The 24,604-nt window shown below is 38.2% G+C and overlaps 1 protein-coding gene across 1 annotated transcript in view; it reads left to right on the forward strand.

Annotated features, from left to right (window-relative positions):
- Window positions 1–24,604, forward strand: part of adgrv1 (adhesion G protein-coupled receptor V1) — an 80,912-nt gene that overhangs the window by 26,514 nt on the left and 29,794 nt on the right. The window contains exons 10-28 of the mRNA XM_038268173.1: window positions 4,787–5,113; window positions 5,569–5,745; window positions 5,871–6,094; window positions 8,271–8,397; window positions 9,547–9,732; window positions 9,827–10,007; window positions 10,192–10,367; window positions 10,454–10,577; window positions 10,681–10,941; window positions 13,465–13,591; window positions 13,695–13,918; window positions 14,034–14,768; window positions 17,308–17,681; window positions 22,113–22,292; window positions 22,666–22,846; window positions 22,963–23,156; window positions 23,270–23,399; window positions 23,673–23,753; window positions 24,412–24,551. Of these exons, the coding sequence (XP_038124101.1) occupies window positions 4,787–5,113; window positions 5,569–5,745; window positions 5,871–6,094; window positions 8,271–8,397; window positions 9,547–9,732; window positions 9,827–10,007; window positions 10,192–10,367; window positions 10,454–10,577; window positions 10,681–10,941; window positions 13,465–13,591; window positions 13,695–13,918; window positions 14,034–14,768; window positions 17,308–17,681; window positions 22,113–22,292; window positions 22,666–22,846; window positions 22,963–23,156; window positions 23,270–23,399; window positions 23,673–23,753; window positions 24,412–24,551 (4,149 nt within the window). The remainder of the gene's footprint in view (window positions 1–4,786; window positions 5,114–5,568; window positions 5,746–5,870; window positions 6,095–8,270; window positions 8,398–9,546; window positions 9,733–9,826; window positions 10,008–10,191; window positions 10,368–10,453; window positions 10,578–10,680; window positions 10,942–13,464; window positions 13,592–13,694; window positions 13,919–14,033; window positions 14,769–17,307; window positions 17,682–22,112; window positions 22,293–22,665; window positions 22,847–22,962; window positions 23,157–23,269; window positions 23,400–23,672; window positions 23,754–24,411; window positions 24,552–24,604) is intronic.

Here is a 24,604-nt window from a genome sequence, read left to right on the forward strand (position 1 = left end):
ATTGTTTAGGTTATCCTGCTTTTCTGGAGATAAGTGGATAAGCTTTGCAACAATTTGTTTCTGTTTCTCTATGCCTATGGAGTCAATTATGTGCCCAGAATTGAGGATGCTTGGATCCATTTTCAGCTGATGGCACAAAAACACAAGTTATGAAGAAATTTCAAAAGAACACAATCCAGTCAATACCCACTATACTTGTATATTTACATATACATATTATAAGGACTTATTTTTATGTGTGTAGAAACGGGTCACGGGTTATCTTTAAACCTGTGATATTAAAGAAACACTTTTCTTTCAGTGTTAGAAATGCTACACCTTGTTTAGGATTTACTAGCTATTTTAGCGCATGCTTTACCTGTCTCTGAGGATTTATAAGCAGTTTGGCGCAAAGCTTACCTTTTAAGGACTTACAAGCAATTTTGCTTATGCTTCACCCTTTTCTGTGATATCAAAGAAACGCTTTTCTTTCAGTGTTAAAAATGCTACACCTTGTTTTAGGATTTATTAGCTATTTTAGCACATGCTTTACCTGTCTCTGAGGATTTATAAGCAGTTTGGCGCAAAGCTTACCTTTTTAAGGATTTACTAGCAAATTAGCTTATGATTCACCTTTCTTTAAGGGATTTTAAGCAATTTAATTTGAATCCACCCCCTTTCGGTTGGGTAGGATCACAGATTAACTTACGTTAAATCTGGCAACAAATCTTGTTCTACACAATATTAAATAAGTGTTTAGGAGTCTTATTAGACTAATAGACAAAGGGATTTAGGTTAAATTTCGAGGCATCTAACCTATTTTGGACTCGAGGTGACTTTGAAATAGCACAACTTGGGAATTTTCATTTTTGGGATGTGGTTATAGAAACCACAAATGGCAGCATCTAGTTATAGATGTGCATAAATTTTGGTCGAACAATAAGATTAACTTGGGAGTTAAATCTTTTAGTTTTAGTTGGACCAAAGTGATCAGATTGATTTGAATCATCTGAGTTTTGCTTTGAAGTAAAGTTGGTTATCACTAGCTGAAGAGATATTTTGGAGTTACTAGATTTAGTTAAATTTTCTATATTTTGATGCTCCAAGAATGTCAAAGGTTATATTTTCTTCTCATATAAGCTAAGACATTTAGTTTTGGATTCTTAGGTTGTGACTTTAAGATTTCATTATTGAGTGGTGAGAGCTGATGTTAATGCTTTCACACGGTTTTCAATAATGGTTTATTCTCATATATGTGCAGAATGACCGTTATATTCGATGACCACCAAACTGAGACACCAATTAAATGTTACATTCAATGAGTCCAGCAGCATGGGACGCTAAATAAATGTTACAATTAATGGGCCCAGCAATCAGGGACGCCATATTTATGTTGTGATTCTATAGTTAAATTCTATTCCCAGCCCGCTGGGAATTTATGTTTCTGATACTTTAAGATGTTTATTGCCCTCCCCTGTAGGGGTGGTAAAATATCTTATTTAATCAGATATTATTTCAGCTGTTATATACTGTTTATGACACACAGTCCTACTAACTGTGTGTTAGAACAATAAATGAAAGAGTGATTCGACAGTTATTTCTGCACATACATGGAATAAATTCACCACAACTTCTGTTCAAAATATAAGATTTTATTAACAAAAATCATTCAGCTCCAAGTCAAACATATTTCAGTTTAACACTCTCAACTAAGACTAGTAAAACTCAACTAAACTAAACTAACTACTATGTACAAAGAGGAAGGGGAAAACGGTTGAAAAACATATTACAGTTTAAGATGGATTCTGTGTTTGAAACCAAAGTTTATCTGGAAGAATTTGGAATGTGATCAAATTAGCTTTTCACTAATTTTAAAGAAATTGGAATGTTTTCAGACCAATTGACAATGCAAATCCATGAGGTGAATAAAACATTATTTGGCCAAATAATGTTTTATTAAATGATTTGCTTAATCAAGAACCAAAAACCTTTAGTTAAATGATTCTTTACCCTCTTTAAAGTAGCTAGCAGCGAATAGACATCAGGCTTCCCTTAAATGACTCTTGGTCATACTTGGTAATGGAAATGTAATGAGCATTTGAGGAACACATAAACACTAATGTTATTTCAGTGTTTAAATCCTTAGTGAATAAAGCTTGTCTAAGCTTTAGCAACAGCTCAACATATATTCCTGTAGCATAGCGTAGCATGCAGTCCATTCTTTAGCATCAATTAGCGTTGCCTTTACTCAGCAGTAAACACACGATATGATTAGCATCATCAAAAGACACATTGCTTGTTCTGTCCCTAATCATGCCAGACCTGCAAACCTTTTCCATGTCCATTTGGAAAGCTTGAGTTTCATCCAGTTTTGCAGCTCTGCAGTCAGGGGTTCTTTGTCTCAGTCTCACAGCAGGGGTCCCCTCAGTCTCACACCAGGGCATGGTCTTCATCCAGTTTGGCTCTGTAAGTTCTGAAACTCAAGAGAAATGTGTTGCAAAGGTTCTGTTTGCAGCAGTTAGGTTCTGAAGAGTTCTGACTCATCCTTGATGGTTCTGGGGATCTGGTTTCCCTGGGGCCTGCATCTCCACTGTGGGCCACAGTGGGCCCCAGCTTTGAGCGCAGGAGCAGAAGCAGGCTGGATCAGACGAGGGAGAAAAAGTGAAGAGGAAGAGAGAGGAAGAATCCTGTGTGCTCTGTGGTTTTGTTCTGCCCTCACAGAGGGGGGTAGGTTTTCACACCTCTGTGACTTCCATGTGACTTGCTGGCTGAAAAAGGGGGGCTGCTGAAGTCCCCCAGCTGTTATTCACCAAGGCTGCGTTTTCTTCTCTGGTCATCCTATCAGGATGAAATATGGACACTGCTTCCCAATGTCCAAAAAGTATGATCATGGCATATGGCACAACATACGTCACTTTTATAAGTATTAGCACAAAATAACGGGGGGGGGGGGGGGGGGGGGGGGGGGGGAGTTTCATGCTCCTAGAAGATTTAGATAACTTTTTTTTTATTTCAAAGAAATATTTCTTTCCGATCCTGGTATCAACTTGAATATGAGAAAGTATAAGTTCAACAAATTTAACTTAATAAGAACAGTTAAAGATAAAAATAGAGACATGTGAAATGTTGATGTGAAGTGTTTTAAGGTTTTAATTAAAAGTAATTTTTCATATTATGGAGAATGATATACATAGCTGTATACCCATTTGAAAGCAAAATTAAAAACTTTTTTTTATGATACTTCTTAATTATTTTTAACAATGAGCCAGGTTGTAGCTAAATTTAATTCTAACTGTCCATGCTAAGAAATCCTGTAGTTTTAACTACAGTAAATAGTTGCTTCATGTCTACTACATCTTTCTTCCGATTTATCTTTCCAATAATACTAAAATCTTTTTATTTAAACAATAATAGATGTTATATTGAAGCAAACTGCTATAATGTTCGGTAATTGGTTAATGTTATTTTTTACTAATAGCTTCACATCTTCACCCAAACTAAGAAAGTGGAGCACATCACCCCAGTTCTCCGATGGTTACACTGGCTCCCCGTAACTCCAAGAATAGACTTTTAACAACTTATATTAATTTAGAAATAACTTAATAGCTTCAAAAAAATACATTGCAGAACTTTTATCAGTGAATCTAATGCCTAGACTTCTCAGATCTTCTGGCTCTACTTACTTCCTCCAAGGAAGTTATGTTTTTAGGAGAGTTTGTGTCTGTCTTAGTTTTTTTATGGTCATGATTTTAATTAATATTTTATTTGAATTTGGTTATGATCCAGATCATGTGCCACTATAAGCTTTAGGTGTAAGTCGCAATATGGGACAAAATGAACCAAAAATGGAGAAGCAGCATTTATTAGCTTCTATGCTCCACTAATCTGGAATTAACTCCCAGAAAACTGTAAAAAGGCTAAGATGCATTAGTATAGAGTGGCCTTTGACTGCTATCGAAACATTATCTTACAATTTTCAGTCCAAATGTCCTCTTTTTAATTATTTTTAATAATCATGTTATTTAATATTATTTAGGTTTATTGTCATTAATTATTTACATTTTCTGCTTTCTAATTATTTGCCACTTGCCACTGAAATGTGCTATAGAAATAAAGGTCCCTTGAGCCTAAGTGGATATTTTGGATATCATATACAGAATCACAAAAATACTATAGTTTTTCCTCATTTTCATAAAGGAAGCTGTTTACTTTAACCATCTTATATTTAGGTGTTTCAAGTGCTCTCTGTGCATTTTAACACATTTTCAAAGCTGTTAGGCAACGTGTGTAGGGAAGGTCACATAACAGAGATAGGAAGTGATCGCCACTATAAAGTGTAAAAAAATCCAAACATTTCTGATACACTTCAATGATAGAGTTTTTGGGAGTTTAGATAAATATGAGATTCACTAATAAAATTGGCCAGAGCCTTTATCCAATTATTTAGATCAAATTTAGGGATTCACTGAATTCCTCCAATCTAGTGTTGCATTCAAGACCACACCAACCAAGACCTAGGAGTACCGAGGACAGAGAAAATGCCAAGACATTTCAAGACCAATACCTTATATGGTCTTGTCCTGAAAAGGCTTTGTCTTGTTACTCCTTGGTGTAGGTTGGTGTGGTCTTGACTACAACACTACTCTGATGTAATTCATGTTAAATCAGCCAGCTATCCTACTTAGAACTAAGTGGGAAAATATACCTATATGTATTGATTACAGAAATCTTTGCTTTTGATAATTCATTGAATCATTTTTTTTCTCATTTATTACCTGTATTCCTTCCTTCTTAAATTTTCCCTTAGATGGTGTTTTATATCCAGGACAGCGACGATGTTTATGGACTTTTCCGGTTTGACCCAGCCAAGGAACAGAGTATTCAGAGCCAACCCCAGGGACGATTCCTCTCTCTCAATTTTGTGAGAGATGGTGGCATGCTGGGTAACGTCTCCATGGCCCTGACTGCGCACTATATTCCTGCAGGTCCAGTGGACCCTGATCTGGCCCAAGACCAGGTTCTGAATGTTAGCAGGTCTGTTAATGTTTTGTTTTCTCATCAACGGACGGTCCACGTTATACTGCCTATCCGGAATGATGCCTTTCTGCAAAATGGAGCACATTTCCATATTCAGGTATCTAAAAATGGAACAGAATTGCAATTTAGTGGTTACAGATCTAAAAATAATGCATTACTTCCATTTGGGTTTGTACTTTTGGTTAAATAAAAGTCATCCAAAGTTTAAGGGCCTCATCTGCATGTGTGAATAGTTGGCATACATTGGCACTCAGGTCTGGCAAGGCTCTATGGGATTTGCCCGGCCGTCTAAACAAACCACTAACCCTAAAAATGAGCAACAGCTGCTAGAAAACCCTACTTGATGTTCTATAGAAATGTAAACAATCACACAAACGCAGTTAAGAAGCTTTACAGCTAGATGTTTATTTAGGTAATAAGTGAATAGAGCACTTTTATTAAAGCATTACAGTAAAAGCTAATATTGTTTAGCAGGCCAGTGCAATGATATCCTATCAACATTTATATAAGCTCATCAGCTTCTGTAAATTGAATCTTTTCCCTTGTTTCCAGTTAAATACACTGGAGCTGGTTGATATCACCCCATCAATTCCTTCAAACAGCCCAAGGTTCGGGGGACCTCTTAACCTGACATTGACTGTCACCCCTGATATTGCTAATGGGGAAATCGGCTTCACAAATAACACTACAGTGGTGCTCTATGAACCAGAGAACAGCAATACCAGCATGGTAAGATATGTGTATTGCTATTGTTTTGATTTTTTTGCTTTATAAAATTGACAAAAAACTGATATTTTGAGATTTATTGTTTTATGCATTTGCTTTTTTTTTTTTTTTTACTTTTCTGTTTCTAGGTTAGCCTCCCTCTGCGGCGGGATGGGACAGATGGTCAGGCTGAGGTGTTCTGGAGCCTTCAGCCAATTGGTGCAAGTCGTAAGGATGTAACTGCTGATGATCTGGCACCATTTAATGGCTCTGTTGTCTTCCTCTCGAGGCAAAGTGACGCCTTTATTAATCTAACCATCATGGCTGATGATATCCCTGAGGTCAATGAAACCTTGCTTCTCACCCTGGACAGGTATATATAAGTTGTTGTTCTTTGACATTATAGTATTGCACCAAACAAAATGTTGGGATTATGTTCAGTTGCAACACATTTCTAAAAATAATTGTAGATTTTTAAATTATTTATTTATAGACTTGCAGTTATGAATGGTCATGATTTACATGTTTTGCAAGGAAGGCTCAGATTTGAGAGTGATTGCAATAGAAGATTGCTTTACCTGCTTTTTAGCGTCCTATATTCACAATCAGTGCATTTATTAAGAATTTAGGAAATTTGCTTAACTCTTAACTTAAAAAAGCCAAAATATTCAATTCCTGTTATTTATTGAAATTACTTTTATTCCTGCTTTCCTGCAGCCTGAATATTTGGAAACATATTTTGACATGTTATAGAAAATCTAATTTGGTTTTAAATTGGTTTAATTTGGTTTATTGCCAGTCGATCTGAATAAAAAGAACAGAAAAAACTCATGCCCTGTACAAAGATTTTCATGGTCATTTTAGAAAGCTTCCATCATAAAATGTCTGCTGAGAAATTTTAGCTTAAGACTAATACAGATGATTGCTTAGAGCAACTCTAAGCAAGGAGTTGACAGAAATTCCTATGTTTGTAATGGCTGGCACCTGCTGTACGATGTCTTCAATCTTTCTCAGCTACAGCTCAAACTGTAAGAAGAAACCCCAGGATTTAGAAGTGCACACCTCACAATATCTGTTTGTGTCTTGTAAGACCGAATGCTCTAAAGAGATTTGACTGCTTAAACTGTATAACCAAAAACAAGACGTTAGACTGAGCCCGGTAGAGAGATGGCATTGGGTGGCAATTCATGGCGAAAGAGGCAGACTTTTACGTGTGTTGTTGTCTTTTTCTTTGCGGGAAATTTGCGCTGGTCCTTAGACAAAAGCCAAAGAAAGATAACATCACACAAAACAATGTCTAGATAACCAATCAGGCTAAGGATATTAACATCATTTTTTACAACACAACAATGTTTTCTGGTGCTGTGTGGGAAGCTTTTGTCGTAACATCTATTTGAAACATTGTTAGAGTTTAAGAAATTCTACAATGTTTTTTTTTTCTAAAATGGGATCACCAAAAGCTGTTTTTAGGATTCTTCATGAATATGTGCCCTGTTTTTTTTCCGGGTTCAATATAAGCCAGTCATGGTCCATCAAGCTAAAAGTTGGCCAGTTTGCATGCATGGCATAAATGTGTATATTGTTTGGACATACAGAAGAAAATAGAAAGTGAAGTGTTTCATAGAGTTTCTAAAAGGCCATTTTTATCGTGTGCTTGGTGGACATGGGGGTTTTGTTACATCTTTTAGCCTGTGGTCTGATGAGAACCATGGCTTTCTCTCCCTCCCACTCCTCTCCTGCAGGGTGGAGGCTGCACACTTTATAGTGTACTTTGGGTAAGTGGAGAGTGGAGTGAACCTGGGCCCTTTGTGTAACTTGAATAAAGTCCTTCTCTTTTCAGACAAGTGCCTACTTCTGGATTTCTGGGGTATTGGTCTGGGAAGGGAATGTAGAGGGGGCAAGAATAGATTGGGGAATGCTGCCATGGTGTGAAAAACGTAATCAAACAGAGTTTTTTTGTCGTGAGAGTATGTGTTTTGCACTAATTTAACCAGCCTTGATTATGTAGTTTTTAAAGATGGTGTTTTAATGCATGCAGCTCATTGGCTGAGACTGTTTGAAGTGCTTAAATCCTTCTTTGTAAACCGTTTCTTTGTGATGCTCATTATAGTATGCTAGCTTGGCTCCAATTTTCTTAGCATGCACACATAAACACACCCCTTTGGAGTTATAGAAACTCACACACATACCCACATACTGACACACAAATACTTGACTGACATTGTTATTAAAAGTGGTTTAATCAGCAGGGGGTCAGCATATGGAATTAATAATGAATGTGCACCAGACAATACAAGGAATGCATTAAGAAGTTTACAATAAAAAGCTTTAGGTGCTGTTGTGGGAGTTTTAAGATGTTGAAATAAAAACAAGAACAAATTTAGGTTGTAGTAAAAAGCAGACTGCCATGGCAGAGGTTTCTGCAAACTGGAAATGCAAAATACTCGAAACATCCAGTTTGTATTAAGCAAATCTTTTTGTATTCTCTCTGTATGATCTGTTACTAGTCTTGTCTGTTTCTCTTTATATTCATGAATTTTGATTTGTAGGACTAACGTGGAGAATCAGATCCTGAAAGCAGGCTTCACCAGTAGAGAGATCGTTATCATGGAGAACGATGATCCTGGCGGAGTGTTTGAATTTTCCCAATTCTCCAGAGGTCCTTGGTTTGTCAACGTAAGGTTAAATTTAACACAGCAACATAAGAAATAGCAATCTCCATGTCAGGTTAGAAGTTTACATTCTCCCATCCTAAAATCTGATGTGATTTTCATTTAGACTTTTTATTATCGACAATCTAGATTGTTTATATAGCTGTGATTAAAATTGTGAGCTTTATATCAGGTTCTTTGCTCTCATTTTAAATGGTAAAGCTGTTTTAAATTGGTTTGTTTCATGGTATTAACTTGTACAATAATTGAAATGCTTTTTTCTAACTCTCTTTTATGCTGAAAAAGCAGTAAGGATGATTGGAGTAATAAGGGCAAGGCTTTCATCCCTTACATTACTGTACCAGCTGCCCAACATGGTGCTGGCACCATTTTGATGAGGATTTATTTTGTTAACAATGCTACAGCTAAAATTAATCTTGACTAAACAATAATTTAAATAATCATCAACTAATTTAGTAATCGATTAATTATTAACTGGAGTATAGAGACCTTAAAACACGCCTTTAGCTGACAGAGCAACCCTCTTAGAGCAATAATTATATGAAAATTGTAATAACATATATAAATATTTTGCATTTAAGATTAAAAGCCTTTTCGTCTGTCAATGTGCTCTATCCAGAACTCAAGTAGAAAAGTCTGTAAAAAAAATCTTTAAATAACTTTTACTGTCCAATTATTAATCGGGAAAAAAATCAGCGGATTAATCGCTTTGCAAAACAACCGTAGCTACTTGCCCTTGGTACAGCCTTGACCTCAACCCTATTAGAAATTTGTCGAATTCCCATAAAGTCGAATTAGGACTCCAACCAAAAGAAAAACTATTTTTGATGAGAATATTAGCAAAAACTCTACTTGAAATTGATGAGAACTTGTTAGGCAAAGACAGGATATTGTTTTTCTACAACATGCTTAGGTACCTACGTTGAAATATGAATGCGTACATGTTTACATTTAAGTCTATATCACCCTGTGCGGATGAGATAATCCAAATTCTTTCTTGCCTAAGAAATTTTGTTTGATTTTATTATAATTTCATCATGAGAAAATATACCAAGACTGTTTATGTTGGCATTAGGATTGTAGAGGTTCCTCTTGGTTTAAGTATTAGCTGATATTCATTAATTTTTCTCTGGTCTGTCCATCTTAAACCAAGGAGGGTGAAGCTGTGGAGCTTCGTGTGGTCAGAGCTCAAGGACAACTCCTGAAACAGTTGATAAGATACACAGTGTCACCATCAGGCAGTGCTGAATTCTATGGAGCTACAGGCATCCTTGAGTTTAAACCTGGGGAGAGAGAGGTGGTGGTGGCCCTGGTTGCAAAGCCTGATGGAATACCAGAGGTTAGGCAATAGTTGGAAATGAGATGGCTTTAATTTGGCAGTAGTGTCCTAAAACATGTTTTTCTATTTTACACCTGCTTGTATGTTCATATAGCTCGATGAGACATTCTCTGTGGTACTCAGCAGCCACAGTACTCCGCCAAGTCGTCTAGGCGACCACAGGGAGGTCAACATTACTGTCCGCAACAATGATGACCCTTTTGGAGTTATTGAGTTTATCCAGTCAGGACTTACAATGACCATTGATGAGAGCAAAGGAGAGACACCACAACAGGGTAAGTGAGCTAATGAGCTAAATTTTACATGGAAGGTGGATTCTCCTTAATGCTCAGACCTATTATCTGCACTGAATCTGTTTGAACAAAGAGAATGGGAATTGGGGAAGGGGAATTAATAAAAATCATTTTGCAGAGAAAACATATTCAAGATGATATGAGCCTTTGGCAATACAACTCATAGTTTGTCTTTCAGCTGTGTACCCTGTGGTGAGGAATAGGGGTCACTTTGGGGAAGTGTCAGTGTTGTGGGTCCTGGAACCAGCTCTGGCAGGAGATGTAATGCCTGTGCATGGAAACATTACCTTCCAAGAAGGAGAGTACTTGAAAAACCTCACCCTCTCCTCTGTACCTGATGAGGTAACTTCTTAGACTTAGCCTATAAAATCTTGTAGACTTCTTAACTAAATGTCTTTTAATGTTTATTATTATTCTGTTTTTATAAGATTCCAGAAGACAAGGAAAACTTCACCATTACACTGTACAATGCAACTGGTGGAGCAAGACTGGGAGACTTACTTAGTGCCAATTTGTGGATTAATAAGAACGATGACCCCATATATTTTTCCGGTAACATTACAGCTAACATATTAAAAATTCTTCAATATTTATATGTAATAGCTCCAATAATTTATCCATCTTTCCTCTCCTCAAACTAACTTGCCCATCTCAGAACCAGTCACTGTGCGTGTTGCTGAGGGAGACGCTGCTAATCTCACGGTCCTGAGGGCGGGTCGAGCTGACTTTATGGCTACTGTGAAGTATCGAGTGGATTTTGGTAGCGCCTCACCAGATGACTTTACTGTTCTAACAATCACCACATTGTTAGTGTTTGATGTGGGAGAATGGATGAAAAACATTTCAGTGATTATTGAAGACGATGACATACCGGAAACAGATGAACCCTTTTACATTGTTTTATATAACACCACAGGTGGGTACAATATTCAAGCTTCTTTTGTCGCCTCTGACCAAGTTTCTTCTTGTTTAGCTCTTTTCATTAACTCATAGCGATTAAGCTGTTTCTGCTAAACTGGTAGTATATTTGCATTAATGCATGACAGTTAGACTTTCATCTTATCTTAAACTGAGCACTTTCTTCTATATGTCACTGCAAAAACCAATCCAAAATTCAGTAAAAAAATATCTTAAATTTAGCATATTAGCCCGTAATTTAAGCAGCTCTATAAGATGATCTGCCAATAGAATAAATATTTTGCTTTTGAAATAAGATCATTGGAGTTTAATGCACATGAAAAAAAGTATTGGAGTTTTTTTTTTTTTTTTTATGTAAATCGTCTTATTTCATTGGCAGATTGTCTTATCTACTCAGATTATAATTGACCTGCATATATTTCAGTATTTTGCAGTGTACCTCTGAACCTTTGCAACACACTTTAAGTTGTTTCTATAAAAGATTTGTATATTTAAATCTCTTTAAAAGCTACATTTATGTTTTTTTTTTTCAACCTCCTGTTCTAACATACCAAATTTCTCTGCAATCATGTTGATGTATCATAAAATCCAAATAAAACACATATTTTGTAATAGTTTTTTAAGGTGATGTGTTTTAGTTCATATACATATACACTATATTGCCAAAAGTATTTGCTCACCCATCCAAATTATTGGAATCAGGTGTTCCAATCACTTCCATGGCCACAGGTGTATAAATTCAAGCACCTAGGCATGCAGACTGTTTTTACAAACATTTGTGAAAGAATGGGTCGCTCTCAGGAGCTCAGTGAATTCCAGCGTGGAACTGTGATAGGATGCCACCTGTGCAACAAATCCAGTCGTGAAATTTCCTCGCTCCTAAATATTCCACAGTCAACTGTCAGCTGTATTATAAGAAAATGGAAGTGTTTGGGAACGACAGCAACTCAGCCACGAAGTGGTAGGCCACGTAAACTGACGGAGCGGGGTCAGCGGATGCTGACGCGCATAGTGCGAAGAGGTCGCCAACTTTCTGCAGAGTCAATCACTACAGACCTCCAAACTTCATGTGGCCTTCAGATTAGCTCAAGAACAGTGTGCAGAGAGCTTCATGGAATGGGTTTCCATGGTCGAGCAGCTGCATCCAAGCCATACATCACCAAGTGCAATGCAAAGCGTCGGATGCGGTGGTGTAAAGCACGCCGCCACTGGACTCTAGAGCAGTGGAGACGCGTTCTCTGGAGTGACGAATCGCGCTTCTCCATCTGGCAATCTGATGGACGGGTCTGGGTTTGGCGGTTGCCAGGAGAACGGTACTTGTCTGACTGCATTGTGCCAAGTGTAAAGTTTGTTGGAGGGGGGATTATGGTGTGGGGTTGTTTTTCAGGAGCTGGGCTTGGCCCCTTAGTTCCAGTGAAAGGAACTCTGAATGCTTCAGCATACCAAGACATTTTGGACAATTCCATGCTCCCAACTTTGTGGGAACAGTTTGGAGCTGGCCCCTTCCTCTTCCAACATGACTGTGCACCAGTGCACAAAGCAAGGTCCATAAAGACATGGATGACAGAGTCTGGTGTGGATGAACTTGACTGGCCTGCACAGAGTCCTGACCTCAACCCGATAGAACACCTTTGGGATGAATTAGAGCGGAGACTGAGAGCCAGGCCTTCTCGTCCAACATCAGTGTGCGACCTCACAAATGCGCTTCTGGAAGAATGGTCAAAAATTCCCATAAACACACTCCTAAACCTTGTGGACAGCCTTCCCAGAAGAGTTGAAGCTGTTCTAGCTGCAAAGGGTGGACCGACGTCATATTGAACCCTATGGATTAGGAACGGGATGTCACTTAAGCTCATATGTGAGTCAAGGCAGGTGAGCAAATACTTTTGGCAATATAGTGTATTTCTGGAATTATGTGTAAGTGTTGGCCCTCTAAAAATATGAAATGTCTTTGTTAAATTTACTCAGGATAAATGTGGCTATTTAGATTAGCTCACCTTTAATACCTCTCTTTTATAAATTCTTTCTCCAGGCTTATGTTAGTGTAGATAAAAACTACCAAGTTATTAGTACAATACATAAAGCTGTGAGCTTTATATTATTTTGAATATAATGAGTATTAGGTCACCTCTGGTTTGCAGCAGTTCTGGTATTAAACCCAAACCAGCTGCTCATTGAGGCTTTACACTTTTTATTTTGCCTGCTTAATTGCAAGTAGCATTGCTTGGTTACACGGTTGGTATGATGTGCTCATAGTCTGGCAACTTGCTGTGTGGTCTTTTCAGAGCAGTTATGGGAAAAAGTAATTTTAGCTAAATATAGCCTACAAGTAACTTTGTATGCCTTGTTTATTTTTTTAGAAAACTCTAAAAGGGGCCTAATTATGGAACCCCTTTTTTCAGACCCCATTTTAACTTTTATTTATTTTTTGGCTTTGACTCTGGTTTATTATCAGCATGTCTATATTTCTACTTTTACGGTACATTGATTTAGGTTCTGATCTAACCCAATGTGCACACAGGCGATGCTGTGGTTTATGGTGCAGACACAGCTACTGTGGTGATTGAGGCCAATGACGATGCCAATGGAGTTTTTTCTCTAGAAAGTGTAGAAAAACCTGTGGAAGAAGGCAAGACCAACAGTTTTTTGTAAGAAACAGTTCCTCACTTCACGTTTATGTTAACAAATGTGTTTACATTTTTTTTTAACTTAGTTGGTCATGCCTTGTAATGTTTTCTTCTTTTTGTCCAGTGTTCTACGAGCAAGGGGACACTTTGGTAATGTTACTGTCTTCTGGCAGCTGTTTGCCAATGACTCAGCTACACCTCTCGAAGAAAACCAGGAGTTTGCAAACATGTCTGGCTCCATCACCTTTATTACTGGGGAGGAAAGTAAACCTATCAGCCTTGAGGCCATCTCTGATAAACGTCCAGAGTTTAATGAGTTCTTCGTCCTCAGGCTTGTCAATATTTCAGGTAATTATTAGCTCAGATTTATTAAACAAATGGATCTGAGTCCATTACTTTAAGATTTCAGACAGTGTTTAAAATAAAATGAATATTATTTAACTCCATGCTTGTGTTCTTTCAGGTGGTTACCCAGGGGGAGGGGGGCGACTTGCTGAGACCTCTCTAAATGCCTCAGTCCTTATTCCTTTCAACGATGACCCATTTGGTGTTTTTGCCATTTCTCTGGACAACTTGGACCAAGAAGTTGCTGAGGATGTGCTTGATGAAAATGATATGTCGGATGTTACCTCCTTCACCATACTCCGACAGCAGGGCTCTTTTGGCGTTGTACGAGTTTCCTGGGAGATAGTGTCTGCAAGATTCCCACAAGGTCTTCCTCTCATGAACGATCTGCTGCTGCAAGCCTCTTTTCCAAATGAGGTCCAGCTCAGGCCTCATGCTAGGAGACACCACTCAGCTACAGACACTTGGTTCTTCTCTGGCCTTCCAGGAGCTTACGGTACCATCTCCCCTGAAGATGCACCTGCAGCCGTTGGTAACTTCACCTTCTCAGCTTGGCTGGCACCCAGACTAAACACTGATGGCTTCATAGTGTCCAAAGGAACAAGCAATGGAAGCTTGTACTATGGAGTAAAAGTCCACTGCAATGAATCACATGTTACCGTGATGCTGTACTACACAGTTATAGGTTCAAATAATACCCAAGTGGCAAGGGCCACAGCAGAGAAGTTTGTGGAAGAAAATACATGGCTACATATCATCATTACTGTTGATGATGGAATTATTGAGTTCTTCTTGGATGGGACTTCTATACCTAGAGGCCTGAGGAGCATCAAAGGGGAAGGCATCAATGATGGTATGCTGCTTTTCTCAACAGCTATTTTGAAATACCCTGAATATTTTCTGAAGTGCTTGTGTTTTTCTTGTCTGCTATTGATCATCATTACTATGAAATGCATGCTCTGAAATAATGGTGCTGTAAAGAAGGGATCTCAGTAGTCTACTGCAACATTTACAGTACCCTAAAAAGGTATTTATAACCTACTAACACCACACATAAACCTGAACAGATATGGGGATTATATCTGTTAAGCGGGGGTAAGGGTAGCTGATAAAAATATAGACTTAGCTAAATGTAGAGTGATCCTGGAAATAAACAGACAATGCTACAAGGCAATACTGCAGATAAAGGCATAGTCCAGACTTGGATCCACTGGAAATGTTTTGGCTAAACTTAAAAACTGATTGTCTTAAAGCAACAAGTGAACCCTAAGAGTTGGTTTGGTAATAACTGAGTCTAGAAAATAGCTCAAATCTTTTTTGTAGGAAACATTTTTATTGTCTTACGCTGGGATCTTTTTCTTCTACTGTATAAATTCTCAGGATGATCAGGTGTGACAAAGCTTAATAGCTTTTCTCATCACTGCCAAAAGGGCTTGTTCACTTTATGGAAACACTTGCTGGGTGTTAGAGATCTGCATTCTCTTACATTACTGATACTCAAAGAATACAAACACATATTTCTTTCACCGACAGAAAGTCAAGGACTTCATTAAAATGTTGCTTATTTAAGGACTCAAAACAGTCCAGTGAAAAACGACCAAAACTGCAATAGATTTAAATGGCATTTCAGCATAAGGATCAGAATCTGCTGAAGCCTTGCTTTGTTATTTCATTCTGAGTGAGCAGCCAACATGCCTCTAGAGAAAACACATTTTTTTTTCAAAATCTACTTTTGTGCAACTTTATTAAAAGACCTATTTTTTAAATCTACAGTTAGTCAGAAAATGCGCAAAATCTGCCACTCACAATGTAAATAGCATCCATGTTGTCAATCAATATAAAGTGAAAGATCTTAACAGAATTCTCTTACATTATCCAGATGATTTTTGTAAGTCTTTGGATTATTTAAATATGATTCTTACCATTACATTTGGTGTAAAAGTCAGTGACGAGGTATCAAATTCATTTGAACTTGTAAAAATAAACAAAACACTACATCCATCCATCTGTCCATCCATCCATCTTCTATAAGCTGCTGGAATAAGCGGGAGAAGATGGAACCTTAGACTGTGGTGCTTAATAAAGACACCATGGCAAGTGGTTGATATAGGAAATTGTTTAAGGTGTTTGTTTACTTATACATATTTCTTTACAATTATTTCACAATGTTAAAAATGTTTCATTAAGAACTAAAGCAACCGCTATAAGTGCTTTCTAACTCTTCTATTTTTTCAGCTACTGCTGGAAGTCTAGTTTGTGTATATACAGTTATTGTATGTGGACTTCCATCACCCACACACCCACCTACCACCTTTCAGTTGCTGCCTCATTGTTCTGAGCTGCGGGGCTCTGCAATGCTTGAGTGGCTCCACAGCCTGCGCATTGTTGGATTTTGTCACAGCTCAGAGAAATCAGTCGGCATCTCCTTCTCTTCATAGTCTGTCTAATTACTACAGACAATGGCCTGTGCTTTGCGAAAGGCTCTAAGAGGGGAAATACCTTGTGCCTCTATTACTATAAACAGTCACCAAAGAGACATAAAAGATAAGTTGTTATGCTGTGCTATTTAGTTAACACAAGGAAACTTGATGTACTGCATTGTGCGAAATTTAAGTTGCGTTTCACTGCAGATAAACATGTTTGCCTCTTGCGTACAAGTACAGGACTTAAGAGATGTGTGTGGTGCAAGTAAATAAATGAATAATGAGAAGGAGCTGGACCCAGGCATCTGGTAGCTTTAATTAAGATTCTGTTTGTGGTCTTAATGTAGTACATTAAACCCAACCTACTTTGTTTTATTATAAGGTCTATTTAATGTAAATGCCCCTTGCTATTTGTTTGACACATTCAAATAATTATTATCATTATTAAAATGCTAATAATTGGATTGGCTTGATATACGGAAAGCCCAGTTTTGAGCTAAAAATGCATTAAGTGCAAGTTTTATCTTATAATATCAATTTACAAAAGTTAAAAATTGGTAAGCATGCAACATGGGCCCTTGGTAGTGGTGCGTTAGAGCATGCTTAGAGCATTGCGCTTGTGTCCCAGAGCTTCTGAGTTCAAGACCCATGGACTGCCACTCTGGGTAACTGGGCAAGACCCCCAACCCCAGATTGCTCCCCAGGCACCAACAGTGGCAGCCAATTGGATGAGTTAAATGCAGAGAGTGAATTTCCCCATTGTGGGACAATAAAGGATTTACAATATGCACACCTAAACTCCACTATGTATTTAGATGATTACTTTTCAGTAAGTGGCAAAGACTTCTTATTTGTAAAGTTTTGTTATAACTGTAGATTCTTTGATAGTAAATTATAAAAGAATATGTTTATTTGGATTATATTAAAAGCATTACGTAATTTTCACTGTTTTTGGTATTTCTACTGTAGGACCAGCTTCAGTGTTCATAGGCTCAGACCTCGAAGGTGAACAGCGCTACACCGGCCTTCTCCAGGATGTTCGCCTGTACCACATGAGGCTCAACCGCAGCCAGATCCACGAGCTCCACTCTCAGCCTGCTAAAGCAGACCTGCGAAACATTTCAGGTTACCTGCGGTACCGCCAAGATGAGAGGCAGAAGTCGTTCATCGTAGAAACCAGGGATGATGAGGAGGAAGAGGGAGAGGAGGTGTTCTATCTGCAGCTGGTGGATGTGCATGGTGGTGCACGCCTTCCCTTTCCCAGACCCACGGCTGTTTTGAGGATTATGAAGAGTGACAACGCAAATGGGCTTTTTGGATTCACTGGGGACTGCATACCTGATGTAAGTGTAAGGCATTAACATTGCAGATGATCAGTATTTAAAGCAATCTCTGCAATTGTCCAATCTATAATTGTGCTTTATACTTACCTAACAAATTTGACCCAAAGATAAACTAAAAAAAGTGCATAACAATGGAAGGTAAACAATGCAAAAATAAAATGTCTGATGTGTTCATTAATAATTAGCTGATTTCAATGTGGAAGATATCAAAATACATTTCCTTGTCCTCTGCAATATGTCTCTGCCAGCTTTTTCACATAAAAAAAAATTGTAATTCTTACCCATTCTTTGTTTTAAAATAGCTCTAAGTGAGAGGGTGCAAAGTGTCTATGAACAACATTTTTTTTCTGATTTAACCAAGCAATTTTTTTTTTTTGTCATGTATCCTAATTGGATTGAGATCTGGAAAGTTAGAGTAACTTTCCAGAGAGTAATCTAAGTATAAAATTTTTTTTAGCTGTAGCTGTCATATTTTTAGGGATGTTGTGCTGCTGAATTGTAAAATTGAACCCAGTCATACTGCATAGCAGCTGTTCTTTTGGTATAGCTCTATGTACCTTCAGCATGATCAGCATCTTACCTTATAACACCTCAGGGGCTGAAGAACAGAATCCCTGTCATCATATTGCTGGCTTCACCATCTAGTCTGTGTTGAAGGTGAGGCCCAGTGTTAGCTTTCACACGTAATTGTTTGCATGTAGGCCAAAAGGTTTTAACCTTTTAAGCTCGCAGTTCAATTTCCAAACAAAGGCATACTCATACTTCATAAAGCATTTCACACATTTTACACTGCCTAAACTGCTAATCTTGTTATCAACTGATATAAAGGTCCTGGAGGATGAAGTGAAAGAAAGTAAATTATTCTGGGCCTGAGTAAATAAGATTTAGCTAGCCAAAAAAAAAGATAACGCCTAAAAAAAAAAAAAGATTTTTGCATATAAAAACTTCTGATTTTCCTTTAACAAAAGAAATAAACATAATAAACTGCAAGTACAACAACTTGGATACATATGTCGTAAGTTTGGCATCCATCTAACAAGCAACTGACAAGTTATAGATGCTTAGATTGAAAAAAAATCCAGGTGAACAACTACTGTGTCTGTGTTTGGCATAATATCTGAAATTTTGAATTTATTCTTGAAATTAAAAAATTTGAATGCTACTATAAATTTATATATAAAATATATATTATATATTTGGTAATAAAAATAGTTTTCCTCCAAAATATCACGTTATTTTTTCAGCACTCATTATTTACATGTTGTAATAAGACGTTATATACACAAATCTAAATTGATAAAAATGCATGAGGACAAACGGGCAACTCTAAAAACAAACATTTGTCCAATCATGGCGCTTCAGAGCTCTTTGGAAAGTTCACATTCTAAAGAAAACAATGATTTGAATCAGTTTACAAAACACAGAAGCTCCAGCGAATAACACACGAGAGTAGCAGAGGCATTTGTGCTTTATGCACAGGAACAGCTTCCAAATATGGGTATGTTGCTGTAGCAATACAGAGAGAAAAAGTAACATTTTGCTGAAAATAAGCTATTGGTTGAGCGTATTCCAGAAACAGACTTTCATTTGGATGATAACATCTTTTGATGAAAAAAACAAAACAAATGTAGGACAGATTTGATGTGCTTTTCTGGGGTTTTTGGAGGAATTTGTTGACTGGCCAGTTACAAAAGATCAGAGTTTTGCTAATGACTTTCTGCAGATTCCGTGTCTTGTTTGCTTTCATTAGCAAAGCATCACGTGGGTTATTGAAACCAGGCCCTCTGAAACACAAACTGGGTCAAAAATTTCATTTTGGCTTTCTGAGCACTTTTTGGTCGGTGGATATAAGAATTAATTGGATAGTCTTGTAGAGGAATCTCAGGTGAAGATTTGGACATATGATAATTGTGTCTTAGTCTCACAGTTAGTGAGCTACAAGCTCATTATTGTTGCAAAAGAGCTGCATCTCCCTTGAAAGGGGGTGCTTGGGCTTAAAGGAATAGTACACCCAAAACATGATTAGCCTTCATTTTCTACTCACCCCCATGCTGAACAACACTCTGGAGTACTTTTTTGATATCTCAAATGCATCTGGAGATCTGGGAGGCTTCTTGCTGTCTGCTGACATTCAAATAATGGAGGTGCCCAGCGCCCGAGGCAGAAAGGTCCATAAAAGTCCACAAAAAACGTGTCAATATTCCTCCATATTGCTCGTCCAATGTATTCCAAGTGTCCTGAGTGGGTAGCATCCAGAATTTACTCGAAACGAAGTCATTTAGAATGGTTTTAGAGCATAAACAGTAGTGTATAGGATTTCCTGAAAGCGCGTTCACGACGCTACGGAAACCGCGGCAGACCAAACCAGATGAAAGTGCGCATTCAGCTCGGCAAAGAACTCATGCTCTTCCTCAACACTGAAGTCCTCAGACATTTTTCTTTCGTTGTTTCTTTCTTTGCACAGGTAAACAGCACATTTCTTCTTCTACGCTTGCATTATTGGCTGAGCAGACGCTGAATGCGCACTTTCATCTGGTTTGGTCTGCCGGCTTCCGTAGCGTCATGAACGCGCAGGTGCGCGCTTTCAGGAAATCCTATACACTACTGTTTATGCTCTAAAAACATTCTAAATGACTTCGTTTCGAGTAAATTCTGGATGCTACCTACTCAGGACACTTGGAATACATTGGACGAGCAGTATGGAGGAATATTGACACGTTTTTTGTGGACTTTCATGGAACTTTCTGCCTCGGGCACCATAGACCTCCATTATTTGAATGTCAGCAGACAGCATGAAGCCTCCCAGATCTCCAGATGCATTTGAGATATCAAAAAAGTACTCCAGAGTGTTGTTCAGCATGGGGGTGAGTAGAAAATGAAGGCTAATCATGTTTTGGGTGTACTATTCCTTTAAGGGCTGATTTTGGCCGGCGGGGCTTCTTCCACCATGTATATGTTTGTTGATATTATAACAGAGATGGGAAGTAACGAAGTACAAATACTTCGTTACTGTACTCAAGTAGATTTTTCTGATATTTTTACTTTACTTTACTACTTATTTTTATGGCGACTTTTTACTTCTACTCCTTACATTTTTACACAAATATCTGTACTTTCTACTCCTTACATTTTTAAAAATTGGCTCGTTACTTTTGTTTTGAATCATTTCAATGGAGTTACCATTATTATTTTTCACGTCATCAATACCAAATTCAATCTAATTGGATGGGAATCTACGTTGCATTTGACGCACCACTACAAGATGAATCGACAGATTCGGCGGTATTCATTCGCGGCAAATCATTGCAGCTTGGTGGCGGTGGCGTTAGCATAGTAGCATGGACGACGAGATGATTGAAAATGAACACAACGGAGATCTAGTCCTATTGGCAGACATCCATTTAAAATGTAGGCAACGGCATGAAAAGTGGTTTCTACTTTTACTTTTATACTTTAAGTAAATTTACAAGCCTGTACTTTGTTACTTTTACTTGAGTAAAGAAGTTTAATCAGTACTTCCGCTTTTACCAGAGTATTTTTTGACACAAGTATCTGTACTTTTACTCAAGTACGGAAAGTGAGTACTTTTGCCATCTCTGTATTATAATATGAATCTTTGAAATTATGTCCAGTTGTTGTCTTCAACTAAAATTGGTGATGGTAACATTTTTGATTTACCAAAGGTCAACAGGGTTCATCCTTGTGAATCCTGAGATAATCATTTTCACTCATCACTCGTAATGAGAGTTACAGATCAACACCACTGAAATGACTGGCTGTCTCTAAAAGCAGTCATTATCCAAAAAAAATATTTATATTTCTATGGTAACCAATTCCCATTGGCTGTTTGCCTTTCTAAAATGTCATTTGGTAAACCCATTGCATTGTGCTCGACCATTTTAAAAAAGTACAGGAAGTAAAATAATTTCTTTAAAGGGACCTTGCTGACATTTATATCATATATTGTCTTTAGAGTAAATACATGGAAGCGCAATATGTAAATCCACTGGGTGTCAATACCTGTGCTTTTGCATATTTTATGTATGTGAGGCTGCAGGGAGAGTGCATACTGTTCCTTTTCATATTATTAGACGTATGCACTTCCTGTGGCGTACCATCTCAGGTGGAGCGACAGCTGGTGAGGCTAGAGGGGGCATTCCTTTAGAAGTCGATCCGGTCATTTCTTCACTGGAAACAGGAGAACCTGCTCCTTTTTTTAATCAATACTACCCATGGCGGGACTGGAGATGGCATTCCATCAGAGCCTGAGTGTCTCCTCTGTTTATGTAGAGACAGAAAATAGTTTCTACCAGAGATGTTACGGTAGATTTTTAGTTTAGAGAATGAGACATTCTCATTTATTATTAACATACTGAGGCAAACTAAAAGATAAAACTGTATATAAAGTGTGATTGATGCATTTCCCAACAGACCACCGAGGAAGGCTCGACCATATCTTGTGTGATTGAGCGCTTGCGGGGATCTCTGGATTATGTCTCTGTGAACTACACTGTTACTCAGCTGGACAGCTTGCAAAGTGACAGCCCAGCACACAAAGACTTTTTGAACGCAACTGGAGCTGTGTTTTTCATGCCTGGACAGCGCTCTGAGGTGCGTCTGTGTAAGAATCTCACAATATGTCACCTCTTCAGTATGTTGGCAAAGACCATCTAAGTTTACTGTAAATAATAAAGTACAGTTGTTTGTGCACTATCTACACAAAAGGTGTTAAGGAAATGCTTATATCAGAACAGTGAAATTTTAACTTTATAAAAGCTTCTCTTGTGCACCTTAACAGAAGGTCCACAGCCTGGGTGTCTTGTTTCTTGATAAACAGCTCCTCCTAGAGGTTGCCTGGTAGAAATTTGAAATGTATGGAGTGGATGTCTTATGGGAAGCTGAAAGATAAACACAACGACTGGTGTTTATTTTGGAATTTGAAATATAAACCCTAATTGTAACTGTTTCCCAATATGTCCCTCAGGTATTGAACTTATTGGTGTATGATGATAACCTCCCAGAGCTGGCAGAGTCTTTTCAGGTTGCACTGCTGTCAGCAGAGTCAGCTGATGGGAAGCCGGGCTCCACACCCACCAGCGGAGCCAGCATCGATCCCAATAACTCTGTTAATACTGTCACTGTCACAGCAAGTGACCATCCTTATGGTATTCACTCTCAAGATGGGTTACACATCTAAACCATTGCTTACTTTGTAAGATAAGACCTCTCCTTGCTGTTTTCCATGTTTTACCTACTTCTCTCTTACTCTTCTTTCCTTTAGGGCTGTTGCAGTTCCAGATAAGCCCACCTGAGGAGGGTCTGATCTCTCCAGCTTTAGAACCTGCACACATCACTGTTAATGAGGAGGATGGTCAGATCCAGCTACCAGTGGCCAGAGCCCAAGGCCTATTAGGAAAAATCATGGTGGGGTACAGAACAACCCCCTTAACAGCATCCAGCCCTGAAGACTATGAGGTTTTTATCAATTTGTCTCTTACTAATCCACCTACACTGATATATCTAGAAGTAAACATAGGCAAAATGTGGGATGTTTATGTAGTTTTCCTACTTTTTGTTTTTCCCATCAGGACTCAGAGGGTGTCCTAGAATTCCTCCCAGGTGACAGGTTGAAGTTCATCAATGTGACCATTGTGGACAACCCTGTCCCAGAACTAGAAAAGGTTTTTAGGGTGGAGCTCTACAATGCCGATGGTGGAGGTTAGAAAATTAAATTTAAACCATAGTCTGATTTTCTTAACATTAAGTGCTTTTAAACATAAACAGTCTGAACTAATGATGTGTCCTGTACCTTTGTGGTTTTCTGTTTGCTGTGCCCCTGTGTGCTATCATAAACCCACATGTATGATCACCTACATACAACCCCTACCTGCTTTCCATTCAATTCCCTTCCTGTTGTGGTTCTGATCTGGTGTGAACGCCCCCACCCGCACATCACCCTTCGCTTCGTAATCCATGGATGTGATCCAATAGCTGATCACTTTCTGCGAAGCGAAGCGAGTGGTAGTGGGGAAAGCGATTTTGACTTCCTCCTTCCATCCTCAAACCACCCTGGTAAGTTTCCCTTCCTTTACTCCTCATTGTTTATCCTTCTCCTCTCCTTTATCATTACATTCTTTAGGCATGTTTGCTGTTTGTAGTGTGCTTGATCTTTACATTGCACTGTGACCCCAGTGAGAAGTAATTAAGAAGATTGACATGGGAAAAGCAAATAGGGCTGCAAAGAAGAGGATACCCATTTGTTTAAGCTGTAGGCTCCCCCATTGTCTCATTGAAAATTTAGATTAAACCAAGTAATTCTCAAAACAATTAGAGATGCAATTAATCTGGGTTTCTGGCCATTTTGGTTGTAAAGCTTTAGCAAAAGGAGAAAATATCTTGTGAGCAGCAGGTTAGTTGACAGGTATTCCTCTTATTGTAGATGTAACAGTCTGAAATGGTGTAAAATACATTAAAGGTTAAACCTTACAATGCAGAAAACTACCTTAATGGGTCAAACCTTAAAAAAATGGAGAACAGCATCAATAGACCTGAACTGAAGCCACTCCTTTGGTTAGAGAGCAATGTGACAGCCCACTGTTCCCTTAGGTATGAGTTAAGTGCATAGGACAAATTCCACCACTGTGGCACTATGAGTGGATATTTCTTTCATTCCTTTCGTTTCAAATGAATTATAGAAAATAATTTGAAATGTGTAACATTTTCTACACAGCCAGCCTGGGAGTTGCATCTCGCATTACTGTCACAATCGCTGCTTCTGACGATGCTCATGGGGTGTTTGAATTCAGTCCTCAATCTCTATCTGTCAATGGGACAGAACCAGAGGATGGGCTGAACTCCATCCCGCTGTCGGTTAGTCAAGTACACAGTTGACTTTCTATAGAATACATGCAGATTGTTTTTTA

This window comes from Cyprinodon tularosa, unplaced genomic scaffold (assembly GCF_016077235.1).
Source record: "Cyprinodon tularosa strain WSP-4 unplaced genomic scaffold, ASM1607723v1 ctg696, whole genome shotgun sequence".
NCBI classification, from domain to species: domain Eukaryota; kingdom Metazoa; phylum Chordata; class Actinopteri; order Cyprinodontiformes; family Cyprinodontidae; genus Cyprinodon; species Cyprinodon tularosa.